Source organism: Myxocyprinus asiaticus, chromosome 16 (assembly GCF_019703515.2).
Source record: "Myxocyprinus asiaticus isolate MX2 ecotype Aquarium Trade chromosome 16, UBuf_Myxa_2, whole genome shotgun sequence".
In the NCBI taxonomy this organism is placed as follows: Eukaryota; Metazoa; Chordata; class Actinopteri; order Cypriniformes; family Catostomidae; genus Myxocyprinus; species Myxocyprinus asiaticus.
The window spans coordinates 39553675-39578891 of record NC_059359.1 but is presented as its reverse complement, the minus strand read 5'-3'; the positions used below and the strand labels follow the sequence as shown (position 1 = coordinate 39578891).

Sequence of the window (25217 nt, the reverse complement as noted above, 5' to 3'; positions counted from 1 at the left end):
GCGGTTGTGCATAATGTGTAGGATTTGAAGTGGGAAAGATCTTTATTTGAAAAAGTGTGAGCATCAGCCAGAGCATCGGTGGCTTTTTCCGTGTCACACATTTCCGTGAGAGTCAGCCAGATGTGATGATCCAAAACCACCACGTTGCTCATTGACTTGTCAATAGCCTGTGCAGTGACTTTTGTTTCTCGCAGCGCAAAGTCCGTAGCGGTGCGGAGCTCTTTGAACGTCTCTGGATCATAGCCTTGCTCGTCCATTTGCTTGAGGAGCTTAGCTTGGAAAACTTGGAGCACTGCCATCATGTGGAGTGCTGAACCAGCTTGGCCTGCTGCTGAGTATGCTTTTCCAGCCAGTGTGGATGTCAGTCGACATGGCTTGGAAGGATGAATGGGGTGTGATTTCCACGCCCTGCTACTTGCCAGGCAGAGATGTGCCACTACACCTCTTCCACAGGGGGTAGTTGTGCATAACCTCTTCCCTGTGGTCCACTTTAGTGAGAAGAATGGAATCACTGTTTGAGCGAGCTGAATAGGGTGCGTGCCAGGAATTTGTCAGTTCTTTATGAACACTCCGGGAAGAACAGGACAGATCTGCGGAACACAGTCGCTTGACAGCGTCCAGACTGCAAGAACCATTCATCAAGGTGAGATTTTTCAGGTTCCTCTGGAGGAGACCACTCGAGACCAAGCTCTTCGACTGCCCTAGAAAGGACGCGAAGCATCTCCTTGTCAGTGTACGCTCGTCGTCCTCGCTGGGGGAAGGGGCGGCAACGTCCTACACTGACCATTCGCCAGATACTGGGAGAGACATATCATCTCCAGCGACAGAACCGCCGAACGTGACGAGGCAATGCGCTTCTGCAGAGGGCCGAAGCTCGTGATGCACATACTGTATCGGCAAAGAGGCAATATATGGAGATTGAAGTGCTCGTGGGGCGTGTGCCGGCACAAAGTCCACCTCAAATTCATCCTGCTCGACCTCGCGGCCCTACCATGCCTCCTCGTGATCCCTCGGGAGTCACAGAAGAGGCGGGTGGGAGGAAGCAGGAGGCTGAATTGTCCCTCAGAACGAGAGCAAAGCATCTGCAGAGTCATGCCCTCACAGTGAGGGCAGTCTGTCTCAATGGGAGCTGTCTCTTCGTGGGCGCGACCCAGACAGTGAATGCAGCTCTCATGCTAATCTGATGGCGGGATGTGTCCCTCGCATAAGAAACACTTACGGAACGACATCTTTAAAAAGACTTTTCTAGTTTTATATAGTATAGTCAGGATTTACTGATGTAAAAAACAGCACCTATTTGAAATAAAGGCTTTTTTTTTATTTTATTTTTTTTATTGATTGACAATTTTTTGATTCATATGTTAACCACAGTAAAACAAAACATACAGTACTGTGCTAAAGTCTTAGGCACATAAGATGTTTCACAAAAGCATTTGTCTTAAGATGGTTATTTATATTTTCAGCTTTAGTGTGTCAATAGGAAATATAAATGTTAGACTCCCAAATATTGCTTTGCAAATAGAAAACATTAGAATAGAAGAACAGGGAGCCCTGCAACAGATGTCATGGCATCCACAAAGCCCCCCCACTGAACATCGTGTCTGTCTGAGATTACATATAGAGATTATAGAGCAATTAAGACAGCCTAAATAGATAGAAGAACTGTGGCAAATTCTCCAAGAAGCTTGGAACATCCTATCTGCCAACAACAAAGAAAAACTGTGTCCAGGTGTATCTAGGAGAATTGGTGCTGTTTTAAAGGCAAAGGTGGTCACACCGAATATTGATTTAGCTTTCTTATGTTTACTGGACTTTGTATGACATTAAGTGATAAATGAAAACTATTTATGTCATTATTTTTGAAGACATCCTCACTATGCAACATTTTTCACAAGTGCCTAAAACTTTGCACAGTACTGTATATACACTTATACCACGGGTGTGTTGAATGCTTGATTCTGATTGGTTGATGGACGTTCTAAAGTGTGCAATTATTTTTCAAGGAAACGCACAGCTAAGAAGTAGTTCCAGGTCTTGACCGTATAACGGTTCCATATCACTCCGCCAAGTTAACTGAAATAACGGAAAAGTTATAGGCTAGCCTACAGTCCACCACAGCATACAGATCAAACAATAAACAAAAAGATAAAACATCAAACAAAATGACAGACAATTTCGATTTTGCAGAAATAACTTTTAATATTTATGGAAAGCATGAGAATTTCAACAACTGGGCGGCAGCTGAATTGGACAGTCCAGATGAAAAACGTTACAAACGAAAGAGAACATCAGAGGGAACCGGCAACAGCAAACGACATAAAACAATCAGTGATGAAAAGCTAGACAGGCTTGAGGGTGAAAAACACGAAGTAAACACCAAAACAATCAACAGCTTGGTCAGTAAATGTTTTTAATGATTGGCTTAAAGCCAAAAATACTTCTGTGGAAGAGGTAGAGAGAGAGGGGGCAAATGCCCTAAATACCCAGCTGCGAGCTTTCTATGCCACAGTCAGAAGCGCAGCGGGCACAGAGTATTCAGTGTCAAGTTTTCTTTCCCTAAGAGCTGGACTGAACTGTTATATTTCTAAATATAACATAATTGGGCAAACAGAATTCAGATAATCTAACAATGTATTCAGGGCCGTCCTCAAATTTTTTTGCAAGGCTGGAAAAACGTCAGCTCTCATCATCCTCCAATCTCCACTGCTGAAATAGAGCGCATTCGTAACTCTCCATATATGTCACCAGACACACACCGCAACTGGGCTGGTGCGCAAAGTCTTGTTTGACATTCAGCTGAACCTGGCGAGGAGGGGACGTGAAGGAAATCGAGAGTTAAGAAAACATTCATTCACCATTTAAAAAGACAAAGATAGTGTTGAATATGTTTGCTTGTCTCATAATGCAGAAATGAAAAACCACAAAAAGCCTAGTGATCCCAACAAAGACAGCTACCGAGGATTCAGGTTTTCTAATCCAGGTGACCCTCTTTGTCCAGTTAAAAGTTTCAAAAGGTACATCACAAAATGTCCACCTGATGTCAAACTTTACAATTAATGGAAACGTGCAGTTTAAATAAACCATTGCCAAATCAAATAAAGAAATATATAAATTAAATAGAATGAACAGAATAATTAAATAGAAATGGTAATAAATAAATAAACCCTAAAAGCCTACTTGTTCTTGAATGAATAAATAAATATTGTCTTGCCTACTTGTTCACGGGCTTTTTCGTTATTTATAACTGCAGATAATAGAAAAATAAAACAAATAAATACTGATACTTGCTCACAGACTTTTCTGTTTCATTTATTATTGTAGATAACAGGAAAATAGACACACACACACACACAATATAGCTTGTTTCTCCAATAAGTGCTTAAAAGCAGCACATCCTCCGTTGCTAGTTCTAAAGTGACGTTTTCGAATTAGAAATGAAGGCTTGAGCTGTATCAAAGCAGATACACTTGACCAATACAACAGTTCCTATTATTATCTGAAATATCTGTGTGAAAAACCCTCACGTTCCTCTCTCTCTCTCTCACACACACACACACACACACACACACACACACACACACACACTCGTGGACACACAGACATTATATGCATAACGCACACACTTAAGGCCCAAACATACTCGTGAGAGAACAACAGAGTCATCATGTCAGCGCACTCCTGCATCTCAGTGGGGTTGAAAAAAAGTTGTTAAGGTTTATAAAGGGAATATGGCGACACGCATCTTGGCGATTTTGAAATGTTACTTCTGATGAGAGCTGCAACAAAAAAGGTAATCCCAGAAGCGATCTCTCTCATTTTCTGAGTTTCTCTCTTTCAATCCCTCAAAAACAAACTCACACACCCATGCACAAACGCACTACCTTATTACTCCAGTACGTCCTCGAGTAAAGCAGCGCATCCTTCATTGCTAGTTCTAACGTGACGTTTTCGAATTAGCAACAAAGGCTCTGACTGTATTAAAGCAAGACACTGAATCCATGGTGGAAGAAAGTAGTTCCACTCACAGGAGCGTTTTAGGGACAAAAACCAGAAAATGTCTTGAGATAAAACCCTGAACGATGTCTTAAGGTGTGGTAACCGTGGTATAAGCAGAATAATTGACTCCAGCCTGTTGAATTGTTTAAAAATAATGCACACCCTCCACTGCACGTCATGACCGCATTACCACCTCGGGTTTTTAAACAATTCAACGGTCCATCGTCAATTATTCCTTACAGAATCAATATTTATCTCCCCCCCAATCCACCAACCCCACCCTCACCCTGGCCCTCAACAACATCCCAGTGGTCGTACATGATTATGGACATGCACAAAAAACAAAAAACTATATATATATATATATATATATATATATATATGCTGGAATGAAAACACGTTTTCTATGTGGATTGTGCACTGATTTTGTACCATATGACTATGCAAAGTTACTCAGAAGGCTGCTTTCTTAAACAAATATTTTTTTATCAAAGAACATTTGACATTATTATTATACATTGTCAACAAATTCTAGAAATGAATTTAGAATTTAGAATCTAGAAATTTCTGAGAAAATAAATAAAAATACAATAAATAGCTACATAAAAATCAGTACTGTATGTTTAGTATCAGTCAATTGCTGACCATTAAAATAAAGAATAAATTCAAATAAAATAAATAGCTTAACATCAGTACTGTTTAGTATCAGTCAGTGGCTGACCATTTAATTAAATAATAAATTAAAATGAAATAAAGAGCTAAATAAACATCAGCGGCCAGTTGCACCAGCTATATGTACGTTACAACTTAGCCTAGTTGTGGAGTAAATGGGCACTAAATCACAATTTGTGCTCTAATAAATATTTGAGCATTGCACCATTAAATTTATGTAGGACGTAACCCTACATATAAACTAAATATGTACGGCAGCATCCGACCAGGAGTAACTGATGGAATAAAAAAGCAGACTCATTTTATGACATCAATGAGCTCATGTTTTGGTTGACAGGCTTCAGTCCTTTCGACATATATGATGGTGTTGGCATTTACACTCATTTACATTTACGAGAGAGAGAAAAAAAAACGTACTTTTAAGCGACTCTTCAGTATGAAACCGATCTAACGGTGCCGTTTTTAGGGTGCGTCGCCCGGTGTCAAGTTTCAACATATTCAAAATATATATATAGGTATGTATATAGATGTATATATGTATGTATGTATGTATATATCTATATCTATATCTATATCTATATCTATATATATATATATATATATATATATATATATATATATATATATATATAGATGTACAACTAAACAAGAGGATAAGTACATCAGAGTCTCTAGTTTGAGAAATAGACACCTCGCATGTCCTCAGCTGACAGCTTCATTGAATTCTACCCGCTCAACACCAGTTTCATGTACAGCAGTAAAGAGAAGACTCAGGGGTGCAGGCCTTATGGGAAGAATCACAAAGAAATAGCCACTTTTGAAACAGAAAAACATAAAGAAAATGTTAGAGTGGGCAAAGAAACAGACATTGGTCAACAGATAATTGGAAAAGAGTGTTATGGATCTTAACCCCATTGAGCTTTTGTGGGATCAGCTAGACTGTAAGGTGCGTGAGAAGTGCCCGACAGGTCAGCCACATCTATGGCAAGTGCTACAGGAACTGTGGGGTGAAATGTCACCTGAGTATCTGGACAAACTGACAGCTAGAATGCCAAGGATCTGCAAAGCTGTCAATGCTGCACGTGGAGGATTTTTTGATGAGAGCTCTGGAGTAGTTTAAGAAGTTCTGAATTTTTTTTTTCAATTTGTAATAGTAATTTTTCACGTTATTAATGTCCTGACTATAAATTGTGATCAGCTGAATGCCACTTTGGTGAATAAAAGTACCAATTTCTTAACAAGAGCACAATCTGTATATTATTCCAAACTTTTGGCTGTGTGTGTGTGTTGTGTGTGTGTATACACACACTACCGGTCAACTTTTGAAACGCTTGACTGAAATGTTTCTCATGATCTTAAAAATCTTTTGATCTGAAGGTGTATGCTTAAATGTTTGAAATTAGTTTTGTAGACAAAAATATAACTGTGCCACCATATTAATTTATTTCTTTATAAAACAAAAATTTAATAATAAAAAAAAGGTTTTTGAAATTGATGACTTGGACCAAATAATAAAGAAAAGCAGCCAATAAGTGCCCAACATAGATGGGAACTCCTTCAATACTGTTTAAAAGCATCCCAGGGTGATACCTCAAGAAGTTGGTTGAGAAAATGTCAAGAGTACATGTCTGCAAATTCTAGGCAAAGGGTGACTACTATGAAGATGCTAAAATATAACACAGTTTTGATTTATTTTGGATTTTGTTTAGTCACAACATAATTCCCATAGTTCCATTTATGTTATTCCAGAGTTTTAATGACTTTACTATTATTCTAAAATGTGAAAAAAAATTATGATAAAGAATAAGTGTTTCAAAACTTTTGACTGGTAGTGTGTGTGTGTGTGTGTACACACTACCAGTCAAAAGTTTTGAAACACTTATTCTTTATCATAATTTTTTTTCACATTTTAGAATAATATAAGGACTTATAAGGATACAAAACTCCTGCTGAAGCGCTGCGGTGAATCAGGATGCTGAAGTGGCCCGTTCATCAGTGAAGTGTCAAGGCGGAGTAAATGTTTGGCTATTATTTATTGTAGTTATTGTAGAAAGGTTTCAACTAGGTTGTATAGAAGGACAGTCCCCATAGCATCAGCCCCTGACGCAATGTCAAGTGTACCGAGTCGTAAGAGAACACTAGAAATAGGTATTTATTTAGGATTTATTTCTGCTGGTCTTGTCGGGCCAGTATTTCAGATTTTACTATCAGTGCTATATTTTTTTGTTATTTATGTTATTTAATGACGGATATAATTTCATTAATGCACTTGCTGAATAACTATAGCATAAGATGAGAACATTACCTCATCTATGTCAAGTCAACTAGGAAATATTACCATGGTGACAAGTTTACATTTATTGGTCTCAAAATTCACAACAACAATGTCCAAACTATTGCAAAAATCAATTGTTTACAGGGTGTAAAAACACATGAGCAGGATCAAAAAAGCTAAGACATGGTGACAACGCAGCAATAGCCCAATAGGTCAAGTGACAGTTCCGTCAGCAGCCCATCCTTATTGTTGAGCCCCTGTAATAGTTTTTTTTCATGCATGCAGACACCTTTGTTAAAGCCTGCATTATTATCACTATGTTATCATCATGGGCATTTAAGTTTATTGACTTGTCTGTTTTCTCCTTGTGACAGTGCTACCATTTTTAAAACCGCTGTTGTAAAAAGAATCAACGCTGACCTGTGCTCCACTTATTCCTATATTGCGATCATCTCATCTGTTTGGATTTTAAATCAATAGTTAGTCGGCAGGCCAGCTGTCTAATGACATTCAAGGCCCGTGTTGAGGACCCTGTGGAGCTCAGCAGACAAATAGAGAAAGAATTGAGCCAACTGTGATGGATTGCATCAGTAATGCACCAGTGCAGGCTGCACAATCACTGCTACACAGGTGTCTTTCTCTTCTAAAATGGATCCAGTTATGCCACAAATGATCGCAAATATACTCACTCACTGCTAGGTACTATGGGGAAAGAGGCATATAGGAAGGCAATTCTATTTTTCTTTTTTGAATTTAAAAAAGCTGTGCTAAATACAGAGTGTATTAGTCTGGTTGACAAGCAGCATGTGTTTACATGACGGCCTAGGACTAGAGGAGCAATTGATGAAGTGCTAGTTTAACTTTGTGGCACTCTTACCATTTTGAAGTACTGTATGTTGACCGCTATATACAGCTTACAGGGAGGTGCTGAGCTTATGCTAGTCTCAACCTCAGATGGCACTCTGGACTGTCTGATGCACAGTGTGTTTAAGCTGGCTAAAATTGGCAGGTCCCGTCTGATTGACTGGCCTCTGAGTAACTTCCAGGATTTCACTGCGCACAGGTTAATATCCGTCCACAAGAATACAAAGTTGCAAAAGTTCCCAGCCTGCTGCAGTGAACAAGGAACAAGTTGTTGGAATCATTGGCCATAGTTCGTGAAGTTTGCATTGAATCTTTAAAAGATATGCAATATTATTGTTTTAGGCAGCACAACAGTATATTCCACTTTGTTTTCCAAGTTAAAGCTGTGAAACAATCAATGCTAATTACTCTAATGTAAATAAATTAAAAAAGCACAGTCCACATTTTCTACCACATTTTCAAATCATTTTTAGTGGTTGATAAAAGTTTTTCCAATGACATACAGATAACGCCATTATTTGAATGAGCTACAGAAATTAACACCTGCCAAACCTCAAATATGGTTACAAGTCTATTTAGCAAGTGAATTTCACAATGTCACTCTGGCGGGTGCAAAAAACAGTTAAACATTGTCAGGTTTCAGTTTTGTCCTCAAGGGGGCTCTGTTGGTCTACAGTCAAAGTTGCAGGTGTTTAGGTAGAACAACTCTTAGCTAGTTTCCTGCTGTTCATCAATGGCCTCAGTTATGTCTAGTGTATATCTCAACTCAAGCTCATCTCCTTTGATTTTTTTGAGTTGGCGACTGGTCTGCGACGAGAAGTCTCAGATCTCAGGTGTGTGCACTGTCCCAACGAGTGGGAGACCGACAATGAACCAAAGCCATTGAAATATAGAAGGAGTGCAAGACAAGAGCAAGGTATTGGGAAGCAGGAGATAAAAATGATTAGAATATACATATTAACATCACCCTGTATCTCCTTACCTGCTGCCTTTTTTGCCATTTTTCTTTTTTCCTTTGCAAACCCTAAGTGCGAAAAGCGAGGCATTCTTTCATGTTTTTTGACATGTTATCAATAAACTGTGCGAGTTTGTGAATACAATTTGGTATCGTAATTTTAAGATGCATTTAGGGGATCAGTTTGAAAAGTGACGATGCTGAAGAAAGCTATAACGGCTATTTACTTTTTTGCCTATGTGTGGATTTAAAGGGATCTTTTTCTTTTACTATTTTGTGCTTTATTCATTAATACACAGACTTAATGATTGATGTATGTCTTTATGAAATCATAGACTGTCCCCTCAAATTCCAAACACAAGTGGTCAAAAGAGCCGAACAGGTGTAACAGTGATGTGTCTCGCTTGTACACTTGTAATTGGATCACATAAAATGCATTAATACCAAGTGTACACGGGCCTCATTCGGGGACGAATGGTCGTTTAGTTGATACACCCAATCTGTGATCAGTCTTGTAGTGTGCGCGCACCAGCACAATGGAAAACAAGACTGTGAGTCGCAGGGCGCCGACTGCAAGTCCCGTAGTGTGCATTTGGCTTTAGCTGTAATTCTAGAAGCATGAATATAGCTGCAAGCAGCGATGATGGGCCCAAGCACCATGGGTCCATTTCCACCCGTTGGCTTTCGGAAACAATGCAAGGTGGACACATGCATTTGGCGTTTTAAATTATTCTAAACAATTTTGAAGCAATTTGGGTAAATAAAAACCGTCTGTCTCTTGGTAGAGCCACACTTCCTGCTGCCAGGTGGTGGCGCTATGACCTTGACCCAAAATAGTCACATCCATGTAATTTAGCCCATACATTTCAATTTTGATTTAAATCACAAATTGCACACAGAAGATATGAGACACTTCCTGTTTCCCATTTTTCACCATTAATTTAATGCCTCGCCATGGCAACACCATTCGATATGTCAAAAATCTGTTCACAATTTAGCATATTCAATGTCTTTGCATAATGTTGTCTAAATGTGGTGACGGTCTCATTAATCCCCTTGGAGGAGCATTTAAACATTTAGAGACTGCAATATTAAAAAAAAAAATCCAAAATGGCTGACTTCCTGTTGGGCAGAGCTAATAATTATGACAGTTGTCTTGCTTGAAGAGAACAATATATGTACCAATTTTGGTGACTGTGAGTGAAAATGGGGGTGCTACAGAGGCCGTCTTACACAATCATTTTAAAGGGGACACTACAGAGCTCCCCTACATGCCCATGTGTGAACTTTTGCCTAACCCTAATGGCCAACGACTCTGATGTGTGTGCAAAATTTCATGAAATTAAGCATGCCAAGTGCTTCAAAAACACCCAAATATAGGAAGAAAGGAATAACAATGTGTTGCCATGCCAAAACTATTTAAGATATCAAATATCCCTTGATTGTTTTATATCAGCAGTGTCTTGACATTATTTTAAAGAATTTTGAAGCAATTAATGTAAACACAAGAGGGCTATTTAAAAGTCTGTTTAAAGTGCCATACTTTCTGCTGCCAGTTGGTGGCGCTATGGCCGTGACCTATAATAGCCACATCAATGTGATCAGCCCCCATTACCAAAATACAGCTGAATTTTCTTCAAAATCACACAATGCACACAGAAGATATAAGACACTTCCTGTTTCCCATTTTTGCCATAAATTTTATGCTTCGCCTTGGCGACACCATTCAAAATATCAAAAATCCATTCGCAATTTAGTATCTACAATGTCTTGGCATGATGTTGCACAAATTTGGTCCAAGCCACATGAATCCCTTAGGAGTTCAGAGCTTGCGATTTTGCAGAAAATCCTAAATATCTGACTTCCTGTTGGGCGGAGCAAATGACTGTGAGTATGAAAGTTGGGTAGTGTCTAGAAGGGAACCCTCTTTCCTCAATCTTGCGAGATTCTACAATTCTACAGATAATACACGGCATTTTAAGTCACACAGGAACGATGAGCGCTAGTAAAATATTATTTTAATCTGACAATTTATCAAAACAGACATTCTTGATGATCAGTTCAAGCTCTAAAATAAATATTTCACATAATAAATTTGATAACATTATCTCTGTGTGCTACTGTCGGTCATGAGATATTGTAAATCAGTGGAGAAGTATATCAATCAGTGCCAGTAGTAGGAGTCTGACTAGGTGGTCTAGTGGTAACTAATTCGCCCCATGCATAAGAGGTTTAGGGTTCTGATCCACCCATATGCAACTTGATATTTTAATTAACAAAGATTGCATCAGCACCTCAGTGGATGTATATCTTGAGTGGGAACACATTTGTTTGCATTTTTCTATGGGATTCGACTGGAAAAGAGCACAAGCTGCAGAACTCGCAGCAACAAGGAGTGCTCGCCGCCCATTCTCGATTCCTCAAGTGCATCACTGTGGCATGTATGTTGCTATTTTCTTAATACAATATAATTAATGCTTATATTGTTTATGAGCATGCTGTTGCTATTTTGCTAGCCATCTTTAACTGATCTTTAACTTTATATGTCGTTCTTTTGATAAACATAGTTAACTGATGAACGTAGTTACACAAACTTAGACTATACATAACAGACTGCACGTGTGCGAGAAGTTGACGAAAGAGGGATCCCTTCTAGACACGACCCCAATGTTCGGCTTGATGAGAAAAACATATGTACCAATTTTGGTAACTGTTAGTGAAAATGGGGGTGCTACAGAGCCCCACTTACATGCCCATTTTCAAGGGGGCACTACAGACTATTTAAAATGGAGCAGACGAAATGCAAGAAGACGTCCTGTTAGAACAGGACAGATTGAAAAATCTGAATTGGAAAATGGATTGCTGTCTGCTGTAGGCTTTCTATCATGTCCGTCAAATCAATTTGTGAAATGTAAAAGAAAAAAAGGTAATTTGACTGCTTGGATTTTTTTGTTTGTTTTTTTTTTCCTTTCAACTTCAGCTGGTTGGCTAAAAATATAATTTCACACCCTGATGCTAGTGTATTTTTGTGGTACCATTGATTTCAAATAATTGCATGCTCATACTTGCATTCAGAGTATGCGCGGTAAAAAAAAAACAAATTCGAAAATCGAGCTGTACACATTTAGTGCTCGAGCACTCTTCTGATGACGAAATTTGCGCCATGTGTCCTGAAATTTGCACTATGCGTTTACTTGCCATAGTCCAAAATATCCCTATTTTTAGATGAAGCACATACTAACCATGAAGTTCCCAAGCACTTTGGCCAAAGCAAACCGGAGCATTGGATCTGTACTCAGGCAATTACACCAAGCACAAGCTAGTTAGTGCATGCTAATTTTGGTGAAGCTTCTCCAGAGAAGGTGTTAAGTCCCTGATCAGTCAGGGTAGCATTGAGCTGCACACTGCAGTTTAATCCCTGCACAGTGGACAACTACATCTATCTCCACTCTCCCACTCAGCAGTGACCTGTCTTCATCTAAATCATCAGCCCCTCCTCCATACACCACCAGAGCATTGAGGGCTGTGCTGATGGATCATACCCCAGGGACAGTGACTCATTCCAGCCTGCAGTACATGCTCTCGTTCCCTATGGCTCTGGTGCACAGTGATTGGATGTTCAGTACAGCATGGTTTGAAGGACAGGTGGAACTGAAGGATGCACAGAGCCTGAAGTGTGATGAGTTTCAGCAGTAACTGTAGGGAAGCGAAAGAGGAAGTTTCTTTATTGTGACACTATGAAGTGTCAAATTAACTGATTAGTAGAGAGAGAAAGCTTGAATTTGTTTTCCATAGTAGCTTTTAATTTCACACTATCCTCAAGTGTCATTGAATCAGCTCCTGCAATCAAGCAGCTCATTAAGGTCTTGATACTAAGAATAACTCGCCTTTAGTAAACCTCGTTTGCATAACCATGACAGCAGAGCACATGGATGTTCACAACTTTGTGTACTGTGCTTCAAATTACTCATGTCTTAAGGGAGTCCTTATGCACTCACATCCCACATAATAAAATCCAATTAATAATTAAGTAAATTAAAAAGAAAACTTACATTACAATAAGGTTCCATTAATTAACAACATTAGTTAACATGAACTAACAATGAACAATATTTTTACAGCATTTATTAATCTTGGTTAATCTTCATTTCAACATCTACTAATACATTTTTAATTTATACAAGTTGTATATGTTAACATTAGTTAATGGACTGTGAACTGACATGAACTAACAATAAACAATTGTATTTTTATTAACTGAGATTAACAAAGATGAATAAAAAATTTAAAAAAATATATTGTTCATTGTTAGTTCATGATAGCTAATGCATTAACTAATGTTAACGAATGGAACCTTTTTGTAAAGTGTTACCAAACATACATATGAATTGTATTGCACAATCATTTAAAAGTCAATAATACTTTCCTACTTTTAACAATAATAACAAATGGCTATGGGGTTCGTTAACAACTTCCTTTCTATAGAGCTGTTCATAACACTTTGTTTCTGATGTTTTTAAAGAGAAACAACAAGTAGCCTGTAAACAAGTTAAAACACAGATTTCTGTACATATTTAAACAGTTTGTCAAAAAATGAAAATTCTGTCATTTACTCATCTCCATGATTTTCCAAACCCTTATGACTTCCGAGAAACACAAAAAAAGGTTAATTTTCAAAAAGTCTTCACTTATGCTGGGCATTGATACAGATTTCTCAGATCCAAATTTAGTTCGGATTCACAAGCTCTTATGCTCTTGATTTGTTTTGATTAAGATTTTGATATGATTTGATTCAACTCTGATTCTTTTGGGTACATTTTAATTATAATGTCTGTTTACCATAGCCTATGTAGCTTTACATATGAAAGAAATATTGTTAAAATGTCAAATATTTGCCCAAACTATGCCATTCAGTTGCTGTTTATTTTACAGACATAGTAATCAGCACAAAAGTAAACTTTAAAGTAAAAGTAAAAGATTGATCTTGGGATTTTAAAGGTGCACTCAGTAGTTTCTTTGTTTTTTTTTTACCATTAAAAAAAGTTTAACTCCTAAATACATTTTAAATCGATGCTGCATCCAAGCCGCTAGGTGTCAGTGTAAGTCCAAGATGACTCAAAGACAAAAGTTACTGAGTGCACCTTTAAGAATCAGTATTGGGAGAGTTCAAATGAAGATCGTGATTAATCAGAAAATCAATATTTTTGCCCAGTCCTGGTCTTTCACAGGGTTTATTTGCCATATAATGAAAGTAAATACTCTGTCTGTCATTCTTGAAAAAACAAAAAAACAAAAAAAAAACACATAAAACCACAGTAAAAGTAATCCGTATGACTCATGCACTGTATTCCAAGTCTTCTGAAGCGATATGATCACTTTGTGCAATGAACAGAATCAAATGTAAGTTATTCATTCTCAAATCAAATCATTAATCAAGTGCTGGAATCAAATATGGCGGCTATGTCGATGACATCAGACCTTGTTTTTCATCGTATCTGGTGTGTAAATGAGGTTGGACTTTATTGACCATATTTGATTCCAGTACATTTTAATGATTTGTTGCTTTATTAAGGAGTAATTTTGATTACTTTTACTGCTTTATTTATTTATTTTAAGAGCTTGATAGACCACTATTCACTTTCATTATATGGCAAATAAACCCTGTGAAGACTTTTTACAATTTCTTATTTTGTGTTCCATGGAATAGTCATATGTGTTTGGAACAACATGAGGGTGAGTAAATAATGACAGAACTATTCCTTTAATTCGTGAAATTTATCATCTTTCTGACTGCTTAAAGCAAGTTGACTTTGTTATTATTATCTTCATTACAAAAATATCTCTGCCAACATTTTTGAGCACTAATTGTGTGAGCTTGTAAAGCAGCACATGTGATGGTAATATCTTCATATCCTCCAGCTCTGATCAAATACATCCGACCAGTGTTTGTGTCACGGTCGGACCAGGACTCCAGACGGAAGACCGTGGAGGAGATCAAGAGAAGAGCTCATTCAGGAGGGGAGTGGCCTCAGGTACAGTACAGTCACACATACAGTCTATAAAACAGCCTGTGACTGAATGATTTGAATGTGTCTTTGTACACGCATCACGTTTATCAATATTCCCATAGTTTCATGGAGTCAGCAGTCTTAACTGTAAAGCAAGCACTTTTTCTTAGAACTCAGAGTATATTCTCATTCCTTTCTAAACGATTCCTCATGTGGACCTGTGTTTTTTCTTTTTTTTTTTTTTCTCTCCGTTTCTCCTTCCCTAGGGTGATTTGTCACGTCAGTCCTTTGTTTAACAGCATTATTTAAAGATTTTACACTCTGTGAACAGATTAAACTCATTAGCCTGATATCTCTCTGCTTTCTAGATAATGATATTCCCAGAGGGGACGTGCACCAATAGATCCTGTCTGATCACGTTCAAACCAGGTTTGTATGTCTTTATACACTTGCTGCTTAATGTGCCAAAGTACATGTTTTCAAAATTGTCTAGTCGGTCTTAAGGAAGCCCTGTATAATTAGGCTAGTTTAGGGTCACAGATGAGATGAGTTTTTAAGGAATACATGGATGCTAAGGACTATACCACTTTTATTGTACAAAGCTATCATAGTTTTCACAAACATATGGGAGACCTGCAGATATGCATAATAATGGGAACATTGCACACAGCAGGTAATCTGAAGTCTGACTGTAATTGACTTGAAATTTATTGGTGAAGGCAGTAAATTTGTTATAAAAGTGTATATTTATTTATTTTTAATAATATCACATTGAAAAAAAAACCCGTAATGGTCGAAAACAAAATAATTTGTGCATTAATGAAAAAAAATGAAATGTGTGTTTAAAATGTTTTAAATTAATATTTTTTTAATTATTTTTTTAAGGAGCATTCATTCCTGCTGTACCTGTACAGCCTGTAGTAATTCGCTACCCCAACCAACTGGTGAGACATTTGCATTCTTGTCAAATCTGAGTCTCTTTTTTTATTTTTTTATAGAAATGTAGTTGTGATTTAAAGCAATATCACCGGCAGTTATCTACTTTTTTTAATTTTATTGTATTTTAATTTTAATTAAGAAAATGTTCAAGGGATAGTTCACATAAAAATAAAAATTCTGACAACATTAACTCACTGTTATATTGTTCCAAACCCACATTTTGGGACACAAAATGAGTTTCGTTTGCTGGTTATTGTACAATGGCAGTGGGTAGTGTCTTACTTTTAAAGCTTTAAAAAGTTTCAGAAGTATTCAATGTGAATCGTACATCATATTCTAAGTCTTCTGAAGGCATACAAAAGTTTTTGGTGAGAAACAACATGGAATTTGTTATTTTTCAGTAAAAATCTTGACTTCTGCCATTGACACAAGAAGCAGCTATAACAGAAGGCAAGATTTTATGACACTTTTTTTTTTTTTTTGCTTTAAAGTGGGTCACTATAAACTGCCATTTGATTTGAAATCAGGGAACAGGACACCCTTAAAAGTTCTCCTATTGTGTTCCACTGAAGAATGTACAGTGGCGGCCAAAAGTTTGGAATAATGTTCAGATTTTGCTCTTATGGAAAGAAATTGGTACTTTTATTCACCAGAGTGGCATTCAGCTGATCACAATGTATAGTCAGGACTAGGGCTGCAACAACTAATCGATAATTATTGATAATGGAAATCATCGACAACGAATTTCATTATCGATTAAAGTTGGATATTTGCAGTAAGCACGGAGAAGCCGTCACTTCATAGCCAAGTGAAAAATGTGTTGCATGATAACTCGTTTGAAAAACAGCGGAGACAAGTTGGAGCGGAAAAAATAGAACCCAAGTTGTCCAGCGCACGAGAGCACTTTATAAACACCTTAAAGAGGATCATAATAATCATACTGATTAATGTGGAGCAGTTGCTGCATCAGGTGCGTTTACAGAGTGCTTGTGCTGTTTGATGTGCGAGAGTTGTTTCTCTCCAGCGCATCACGTACATTTTACTTTTATTTTCTATGTTTTATAATGTAAAAATGTTATGAGTTCAAAATCAGCTGCGAGTCTCCGTTAAACTTTAATGAGCAAGCGAGTGCGTGCATCCGCGTCAATCAAACCGATCGCAATGGAGAAAGGGAGCGCAATCATTTTGATTGAACTCGTGCAACATCATACCACGATTTCAGTTTCAATGTAATCAGTTGTGCAGCTTTCATGGATATCAGACTGAAGTCTCAGCAGTCAAGGTGTGCCGGTTTTTAAAGTGTTTTCTCCTGCCCATGTAAGCGCATGTAATACAGTGTAATACAGATGAGTCTTTTCAAGCACGAGAGTAATTTTGCGCAGGGTTTACAGATGATTGTACTATGTTAAACTGTATGTAATGCTGAATATAATGTATAATAATTCAAAAGTTTCTGATATTTGAAAGTCCTCCTGATAATGCCACATCTTGTAATGTCTGATTTCACTAGTACATTTATACTATGGCAAACATTATTTTACTGGATAAGCCATACACATTTTTTTTTTTTTTTTTTAAAGTATAGTTTAGAAACATGTAATCAGTGAAAATACTATTTTAAAAACTATAATATTAAAATACTTGTATGTAATCAGTGTGTACAAGCATATGTATCTAACATAATTATGTATTTTTCAGCTGGGGAGAATTATTAATATTTCTATTCTGGTGTCACTATTGACCTCTGCTGGGCTGATTTTTTTTGTACCACTCCATGCCCTATGGATCATTTTATTCTTTAATGATGAGCACTTTTTGTTAATTTTTACAAGTAAAGGAACTGTTTCCAATAATAATACAGAATCCAAACTTAACTTTTCATGATTCAGGCTTTGTTCAAAGTTTTGTGAGTGTATAGAATCATGAATTAATTAATGTAAATCAAACCAAATCCTTAAGTCCTTTATCATATCAGTTTCTTGAAAAATCACATTTTAATAAAATATAGGAAATAAAATGTCAGTTTCTATCAGATGAATCGAATAATCGAAGATTAATCGGTTATCAAAATAATCGTTAGTTGCAGCCCTAGTCAGGACATTAATAACATGAAAAATTACTATTACAATTTGAATTTTTTTAACTACTTCAAAGAGAAATCCTCCACGTGCAGCAATGACAGCTTTGCAGATCCTTGGCATTCTAGCTGTCAGTTTGTCCAGATACTCAGGTGACATTTCACCCCACACTTCCTGTAGCACTTGCCATAGATGTGACTGTCTTGTCGGGCACTTCTCACGCACCTTACAGTCTAGCTGATCCCACAAAAGCTCAATGAGGTTAAGATCCATAACACTCTTTTCCAATTATCTGTTGTCCAATGTCTGTGTTTCTTTGCCCACTCTAACCTTTTCTTTTTGATTTTCTGTTTCAAAAGTGGCTTTTTCTTTGCAATTCTTCCCATAAGGCCTGAACCCCTGAGTCTTCTCTTTACTGTTGTACATGAAACTGGTGTTGAGTGGGTAGAATTCAATGAAGCTGTCAGCTGAGGACATGTGAGGCATCTATTTCTCAAACTAGAGACTCTGATGAACTTATCCTCTTGTTTAGTTGTACATCTGGCCTTCCACATCTCTTTCTGTCCTTGTTAGAGCCAGTTGTCCTTTGTCTTTGAAGACTGTTTAAAGTTGTTCACCTTTGTATGAAATCTTCCGTTTTTTTTGTTTTTTGTTTTTTTTTGGCAGTTTCAAGCATTGCATAGCCTTCATTCCTCAAAACAATGATTGACTGATGAGTTTCTAGAGGATGCTGTTTCTTTTTTGCCATTTTTGACCTAATATTGACCTTAAGACATGCCAGTCTATTGCATACTGTGGCAGCTCAAAAACAAACGCAAAGACCATGTTAAGCTTCATTTAACAAACCAAATTTCTTTCAACTGTGTTTGATATAATGGCAAGTGATTTTCTAGTACCAAATGATCAATTTAGCATGATGACTCAAGGATAAGGTGTTGGAGTGATGGCTGCTGGAAATGGGGCCTGTCTAGATTTTATAAAAAAAACAAAATTCAAATAGTGATGTTGCTGTTTTGTTTACATCAGTAATGTCCTGACTATACTTTGTGATCAGTTGAATGCCACTTTGGTGAATTAAAGTACCAATTTCCTTCTGAAACCACAAAATCTGTACATTATTCCAAACTTTTGGCCGTCATATATATATATATATATATATATATATATGCTGTATATAAAGGTATGCTGTAAGTAAAGTGGCAAAAACAATGTCTTATAAATAAACATTCCTAAAAACAAACCACATATTTTTTTAAGTGGTTAAAAGACATTACAAGTCAAGCTTGTAGAACGGAAGTTTATTCAAATGCATGGAATACAATGGAAATTCAAACAAATTTTGATTGTGTTATAAGGCTTTATCCACTTTACGGTATAACTATGAATAGATTAAGTATTTTAACTGTAGTTACAATTATGGGCTTCATAGAAAGTGTTACCTTTTCATTTTTTGGTGATCTATTTTTTGGTGATCTATCCCTTTAAAATCAGAGTTTCGAGTGCTAATGGATTAATGACTTTATTGCCTTGTGATAGGACACCATCACCTGGACGTGGCAGGGACCTGGGGCGTGAGTACCATATTTCACATAGGCTTTTTTTTTTTTTATAGCTTGAAGGCTTTGTTTTATTGCTTGAAAGAAATCTTTTTGTGTTACTTTTAATCAATTTAAGGTGTATATTTATGGGTCACACTTCATATTAGGTGGCCTTAACTACTATGTACTAACATTAAATACATACAAGACTATGTATTCACTGTGTAACTACATGTTGTTCTGCAAAATATCCACATTTGCTGCTAGTGAGGTTGAGGTTTGGGTAGGTTTAGGAGTAAAGGTAGGGTTAGGGTTGGGTTTTGGGGTAAGCGTTGGGTTAGGGGTAAATTAATTGTGTAACTTCAAGTACTTTAAATGTAATTACAATGCAACAACATGTATGTACATAATAAGTACATTGTATCAAATGGTTAAGTACATAGTTATGGCCACATAGTATAAAGTTGGTCCTTTTTTGTCAAAGAGCAAAGCCAGACTGAAAATTCAGAAATCCAAAATTTGAACACTGACTGTAATTTTTTATTTTTTGCAGCTTTAAGATCCTGTGGTTGACTTTGTGCCAGCTTCACAATGAATTTGTGATTGAGGTGAGTCTCTCTGTCACAAAAACATCAAAACCCATCTTGGTTTTGTTCCTTTTATTTTGAGTTGGCCTAGTGCCTGGAATGTCACCTGGATTTATGACAATAAGACTATTTTTTTTATTTTTTATTTATTTATTTTTTTCTGAAGAAAATGTGTTGTGTTTGCCTGTGTATACATTGAGTAGTCTGACCTTTGACTAATTTGCAACAGGTCTGGTCCATATTGCAGCTTATTCTGGTTAAAAACCACCTTTGTGTAGTCAATAGGCATTCGACTGTGTGGATCACAACCAATTATGTGTAGCATTAGTACATAGACCAAGAGGTAGTCTTTCGAACAGAACAAGGGGGTACTGCATGGTTCAAAATTGTAAAAGGTGTGCGGCAGTGTTGTATCATTTTACCTTACTTATTCAGTCTGTATGCTGAACAAATAATCCCAAAAGCTGGATGGTATGAAGACGAACACTGAATCAGGTTTGGAGGAAGATTCATTTACATCCTGCGATATTCAGATGACAACCTTGTTTACCAAAAATGAAGATGACTTTAAGCCTTTACTGATGAAGATAAAAGACTACAGCCTCAAGAATGGACTACACCTGAATGTTAATATGACAAAAATACTCATATACTCATACTCAATACAACTGGACTAATAAATAACATCACGATAAAAGAAGAAAAAATCGTTAAGTTGTCAACGATTTCATTTTACTTGGATCAACAATTAATGTCCACGGAAGCAGCAGTCAAGAAATCAAATGACGTATTGTATTAAGGACACGATATACTTCCGGAGAAGTTCTTCTGCGTTCTTTGTACAAGAGTAAAAAAGAAGTAAAATGGTGTACTGTTTGCGAACATTCAGACACCCGCCACACCGCTGTGGGAGGCGTTTAGAAGTACATTTAAATATGAGAACGCTACATGTAAAACCTTAAAAATGTGTTATTAATGACTTTTTGCCTCATTCTTTGAGTAGAATTCACATGAGGTTAGTAAAAGATGCTGTTTAAACCACTTGATGATTTAATATATATACACTAGAAAATGTTTAATTTGGCTTGTCTACATTATGAATGCTAATGTGCTAACACACTATACGCTATAACGTGCACCGATTACACTCTGTTAATGTAATTTAAGATGACATTGATACTACTGCAAAGATGGGTATATAAAGAGTAAAAGTGTGCAGAATACAGACAAAAGATACGGTTGCATAAAGCACCTTAAGTGTAATTTTCCCTTGAGATCACCCTAATGTTTCCCTTAAACTTAAGGGTGTTGCAGGAAATAACCCTTAAGTGTTAATTAAGGGTTGTTATGGGTAAAACATCACAATCTCTTACGATTTTCCTAAAGTATTTATTTTTTACTTACTTGCCCATAAAAAACGTTAAGTGTTGCATAAAGCCCCTTAACTGCCATTTCCCTAATATTTCCTAAGGTAAGGAAAACTTCACTTTAAGTATAGGTTAAAAGTTTCAAGGTTTATAAAAATGAATAAATAGCTACGTTTATACAACCAATTGAAGAGTATAGTGTGCCAAGGCAGATTTTTCACGATAGGGAGAACCCAGTTTAGACCATTTAAGCGATGAAAATCTGTTGCAGTTGTTGCAGGAGTACAGATTTGACGGTCACGCAATATGAGAAATCGCTAACAAGCTGGAGGGCAATCTAATAGGAACACACACAAACCAGAAGTGTACCCAGTATTATCTGCTCTCTGTATCTTTATAACTGTACAAATGGATGAATTAAAGTCATACCACAAGTTCATTTGCGATATATCGCACATTTTTATATATATCGTACACCCCTACTGACCACCACTAATATTCTTAATTTGGGATGGCAGTCAGTTCTCTGTACAGTTATAAACGAATCTTAACATCTTGCACCTCTAATCCAACTCTTACCGGGCAGTCTTTCAAAGGTGTCTTTCTCAAAAGGCCGTAAAAGCAGAATCCTCCATTAATTGGTCTGCATATGAAAATCAGAACATTAACACAGGAAAATGTGTACACAAAAAGTGTTTGAATTGATTACATTCGAGAATTGTATCTCGGATACAAATGGAAATCTACCTATGTATCCTCCAGAAAATGAGTTTGAAAAAATATTTATGCAGTAATCGTAAACTACTGTGATTGGTGCATACTGATAAGTATTGTGAAAGCTAACAGGTGACATGCGACAATGCCGTTTACCTGCTGCTTCAGAAGAGGTCGGACAAAAATGTACACATGAATTATGATACAGAGAAACTTTAATAGTCATTAATATTAAAATAAAATCATAGTGTGAAGTTAAAGTATTTTCAATGTGGTAAAATTGCCCAAGTGTTGGTCGAGACATTTCCGATCTTCTGAAAGTTTGCAGAGACATGCTGTGTCCATGGTAACAGTACAGTTTTATTACGGTAAAACCTTGCTCACCTGTAGTAAATCCCCTAACGGTACCCCTTACCCAAGAGAAGTGTATAAGGGATCAAATGCAACACCCTCAAGTCATTTCCTCAGGTAAGGGGAAATCACGCTTTAAGTGTTATACTTAGGGAAAAGCTTGAGATGTTTTATGCAACCGGGCTCTGGGCCTTTAGGCAAATCTGATGCAAAAGACCTCTTCAAAGCTTTCAAAAGCAAAGATGTTACCTTGAAGATGAAGGTGCGTTTGACCCAAGTCATGGTCTTTTCAATCTCCTCATATGCTTGCGAAATTTGGACATTGAAACAGGAAGACAGAAGAAGAATTTATGCATTTTAACTGTGGTGTTGGCGAAAAATATTGAACATACCAATATACAAATCATTCTCAGAAGAAATAGGATCAGAATGATCCTTAGAAGCAAGAATGGCAAGACTTCAACTCTCAAACTTTGGACACGTCACCGATTGCTATAAAAGGACATCATGTTTGGTAAAGTCGAGGGTCAATGAAAACTTGGGATAACCTCAATGCAGTGGATTGACACAGTAACAGCAACAATGGACGCAAACATAACGACAAATACTAAGATGGTGCAGAACCAAGCACATTTTGTTGTTATACATTGGGTCGCCATGACTCGCAGACAACTTGACAGCAATTAACACCAACAAAAAGACAGGAAGAGCCATCTAACTGACAAATAAAGCGATCAATCACACTTCGAAAATATCTTTCAGAAATGTATTGTCACTAACCTGGCAAACTTGCTGAATCCACCCAATATATAGTTTTGCACATCCTTATTCTAATCCTCCTTCATTTTCATACACGTGTACTGCATTGGTAGTTGTTCGTATTCTGGAATGGTTTCTGAGCAGCTGGCTTTGGCTTTTCATGTCAGAATGCAAATGGTGAATTGAGTCTTGCAAATTCTCCAGACTCATACTTTTCATTAGGAATCCATTAACCGAGATGAATTATGAGCGGTAAAGAGGGACAAGGTGCTGCGTGTAGATCCTGCTGCTGTCATTATTAAAGTGAAGCGAACACTCAGCAGTGTCAGACTGTGACCTCATTTACCCACTCGCTGAAGATGAGCACAGTGGTCTTGGGGAGCTTCATTTGGCCTACATTTGCTAAAAGTAATGCGTGTAATGACAGTGAAGTATGAAAGTACTGTGGGTTTGTTTAGGCTGCGTTACTGTGTTTGGACTTTGCTTGAACTGGATTTACAAAGATGTATTTTCTAAAGATACTAGTGAGGCAGCCCGCTCAGAGTGTGAAGAGAACTGCTGACTGTTTCTCTGTCTCTTTGTCACAGTATCTGCCCATCTACACTCCCTCAGAGGAGGAGAAGAAGAATCCAGTGCTCTTCGCTCACAATGTGCGCCGTTTGATGGCAAAGTAAGTTCTGATGAAAACTAAACTCTCTGCACTGCCTGAATGTAATCTTTGTGTCTATTACTTTCAGATTCAGAAATATTTCTAGTCTGTAAACATACTGTGTATATAGTTTTGGTGTAAAAACTTAGTGAATTTGTTAGTTCTGTCAGACTTGATTCACCATAAAATGACTTTTACAGGGGAATCTAATGAAGCCTGTCAAGAACATGTTCAGATCACATTTCAACCTAAAATCAAAAGATAAAAATGAAATTATAGTTTGCAAATTAACCCTTTCATATGTACCGTCACACATATGTGACAGTTAATAACTGGGCCCCGCAGAGTAGCGTCACACATGTGTTTCTGCAACAGCCAGTTACGTTACAAGCTGCCAGTTTCAAATCGGCTTTCGCGCCGACACATGCTGCACTTGTCAAGCGTCTATAATTTATATTCGCTCAAACAGTTACTCATACAGTCTTTTAAACCACAGGACAAGTTTATTTTATATACACACATCCAGCTCGTCACCATAGTACCAAGATAAAAAGTTTACAGCTCTTATACGCACAGTCAATACATCAAATGCGATCATCCTCCGATGTATGCTGCCATTTATTTACATTAGTAGTGGTTGACATTAGTCAAACAAACAGATACTCAAAGAGTCTTTTCAAGCTCATAATATGTTTATTTTATGTAACAGCCTAATTGTCACTAAAGTACCACGATAAAAGTTCATAGCTTGTATATGCACAGCCATCATATCTAAACATGATCTTCCCATGCACACAGCCATGTCTACTTATTAGGTGCAGATGCGGTTTTCATTCACACAAACAGCAACTTGAGCAGTCTTTTTGGGCATATAATATTTTTGTTTTCTGAAATAGATCAAACTATCACAAAAGCACCACGGCAACAGTTTAAAACTCGTATACTCAAAGTGAAAAAATGCTGATTGAGCGTGATTATCCGATGCACACAGCCAAGTCTGTTTACATTAGCGCTTGTCACAAACACACACACACACACACACACACCACACACACACACACACACACACACACACACAATGTCTGAGATGTAGTGACGACAAACCGGCATACAGGCAAACCAGACTGCTGATATTTGTTCATTTGTTTTGTTTTTTCAACTATAAAAACTAAATAAATAAAACCAATAGAGTATAGCAGACATAACCCATTTGTTTACATGTTTATTATATACAGTATTTTTATTTTTATTTTTTTTATGACAAGAAAAAAAAAATACTCCTACACTCTGCTCACCTCTACCGGCTGTGCAGTGTCACATGCAAAAATACCTCACTCCAAGGTGCACTGCAGGGGAATTTAGACCCTACTCATGAAAAGGTTAAAGAAAATAAAGCATATTTTGAACTATTAAGCTTTTTTTTTTTTTTTTTCATGGTAGTTTAGGACAAAAATCTCATTCACAT

The 25217-nt window shown here is 37.0% G+C and overlaps 1 protein-coding gene across 1 annotated transcript in view; it reads left to right on the top strand.

Moving 5' to 3' along the window:
* Window positions 1-25217, top strand: part of LOC127454389 (lysophosphatidylcholine acyltransferase 1-like) — an 81757-nt gene that overhangs the window by 35191 nt on the left and 21349 nt on the right. Inside the window, exons 4-9 of the mRNA XM_051721569.1 lie at window positions 14682-14794; window positions 15139-15199; window positions 15656-15714; window positions 19324-19358; window positions 19879-19933; window positions 23691-23773. Of these exons, the coding sequence (XP_051577529.1) occupies window positions 14682-14794; window positions 15139-15199; window positions 15656-15714; window positions 19324-19358; window positions 19879-19933; window positions 23691-23773 (406 nt within the window). The remainder of the gene's footprint in view (window positions 1-14681; window positions 14795-15138; window positions 15200-15655; window positions 15715-19323; window positions 19359-19878; window positions 19934-23690; window positions 23774-25217) is intronic.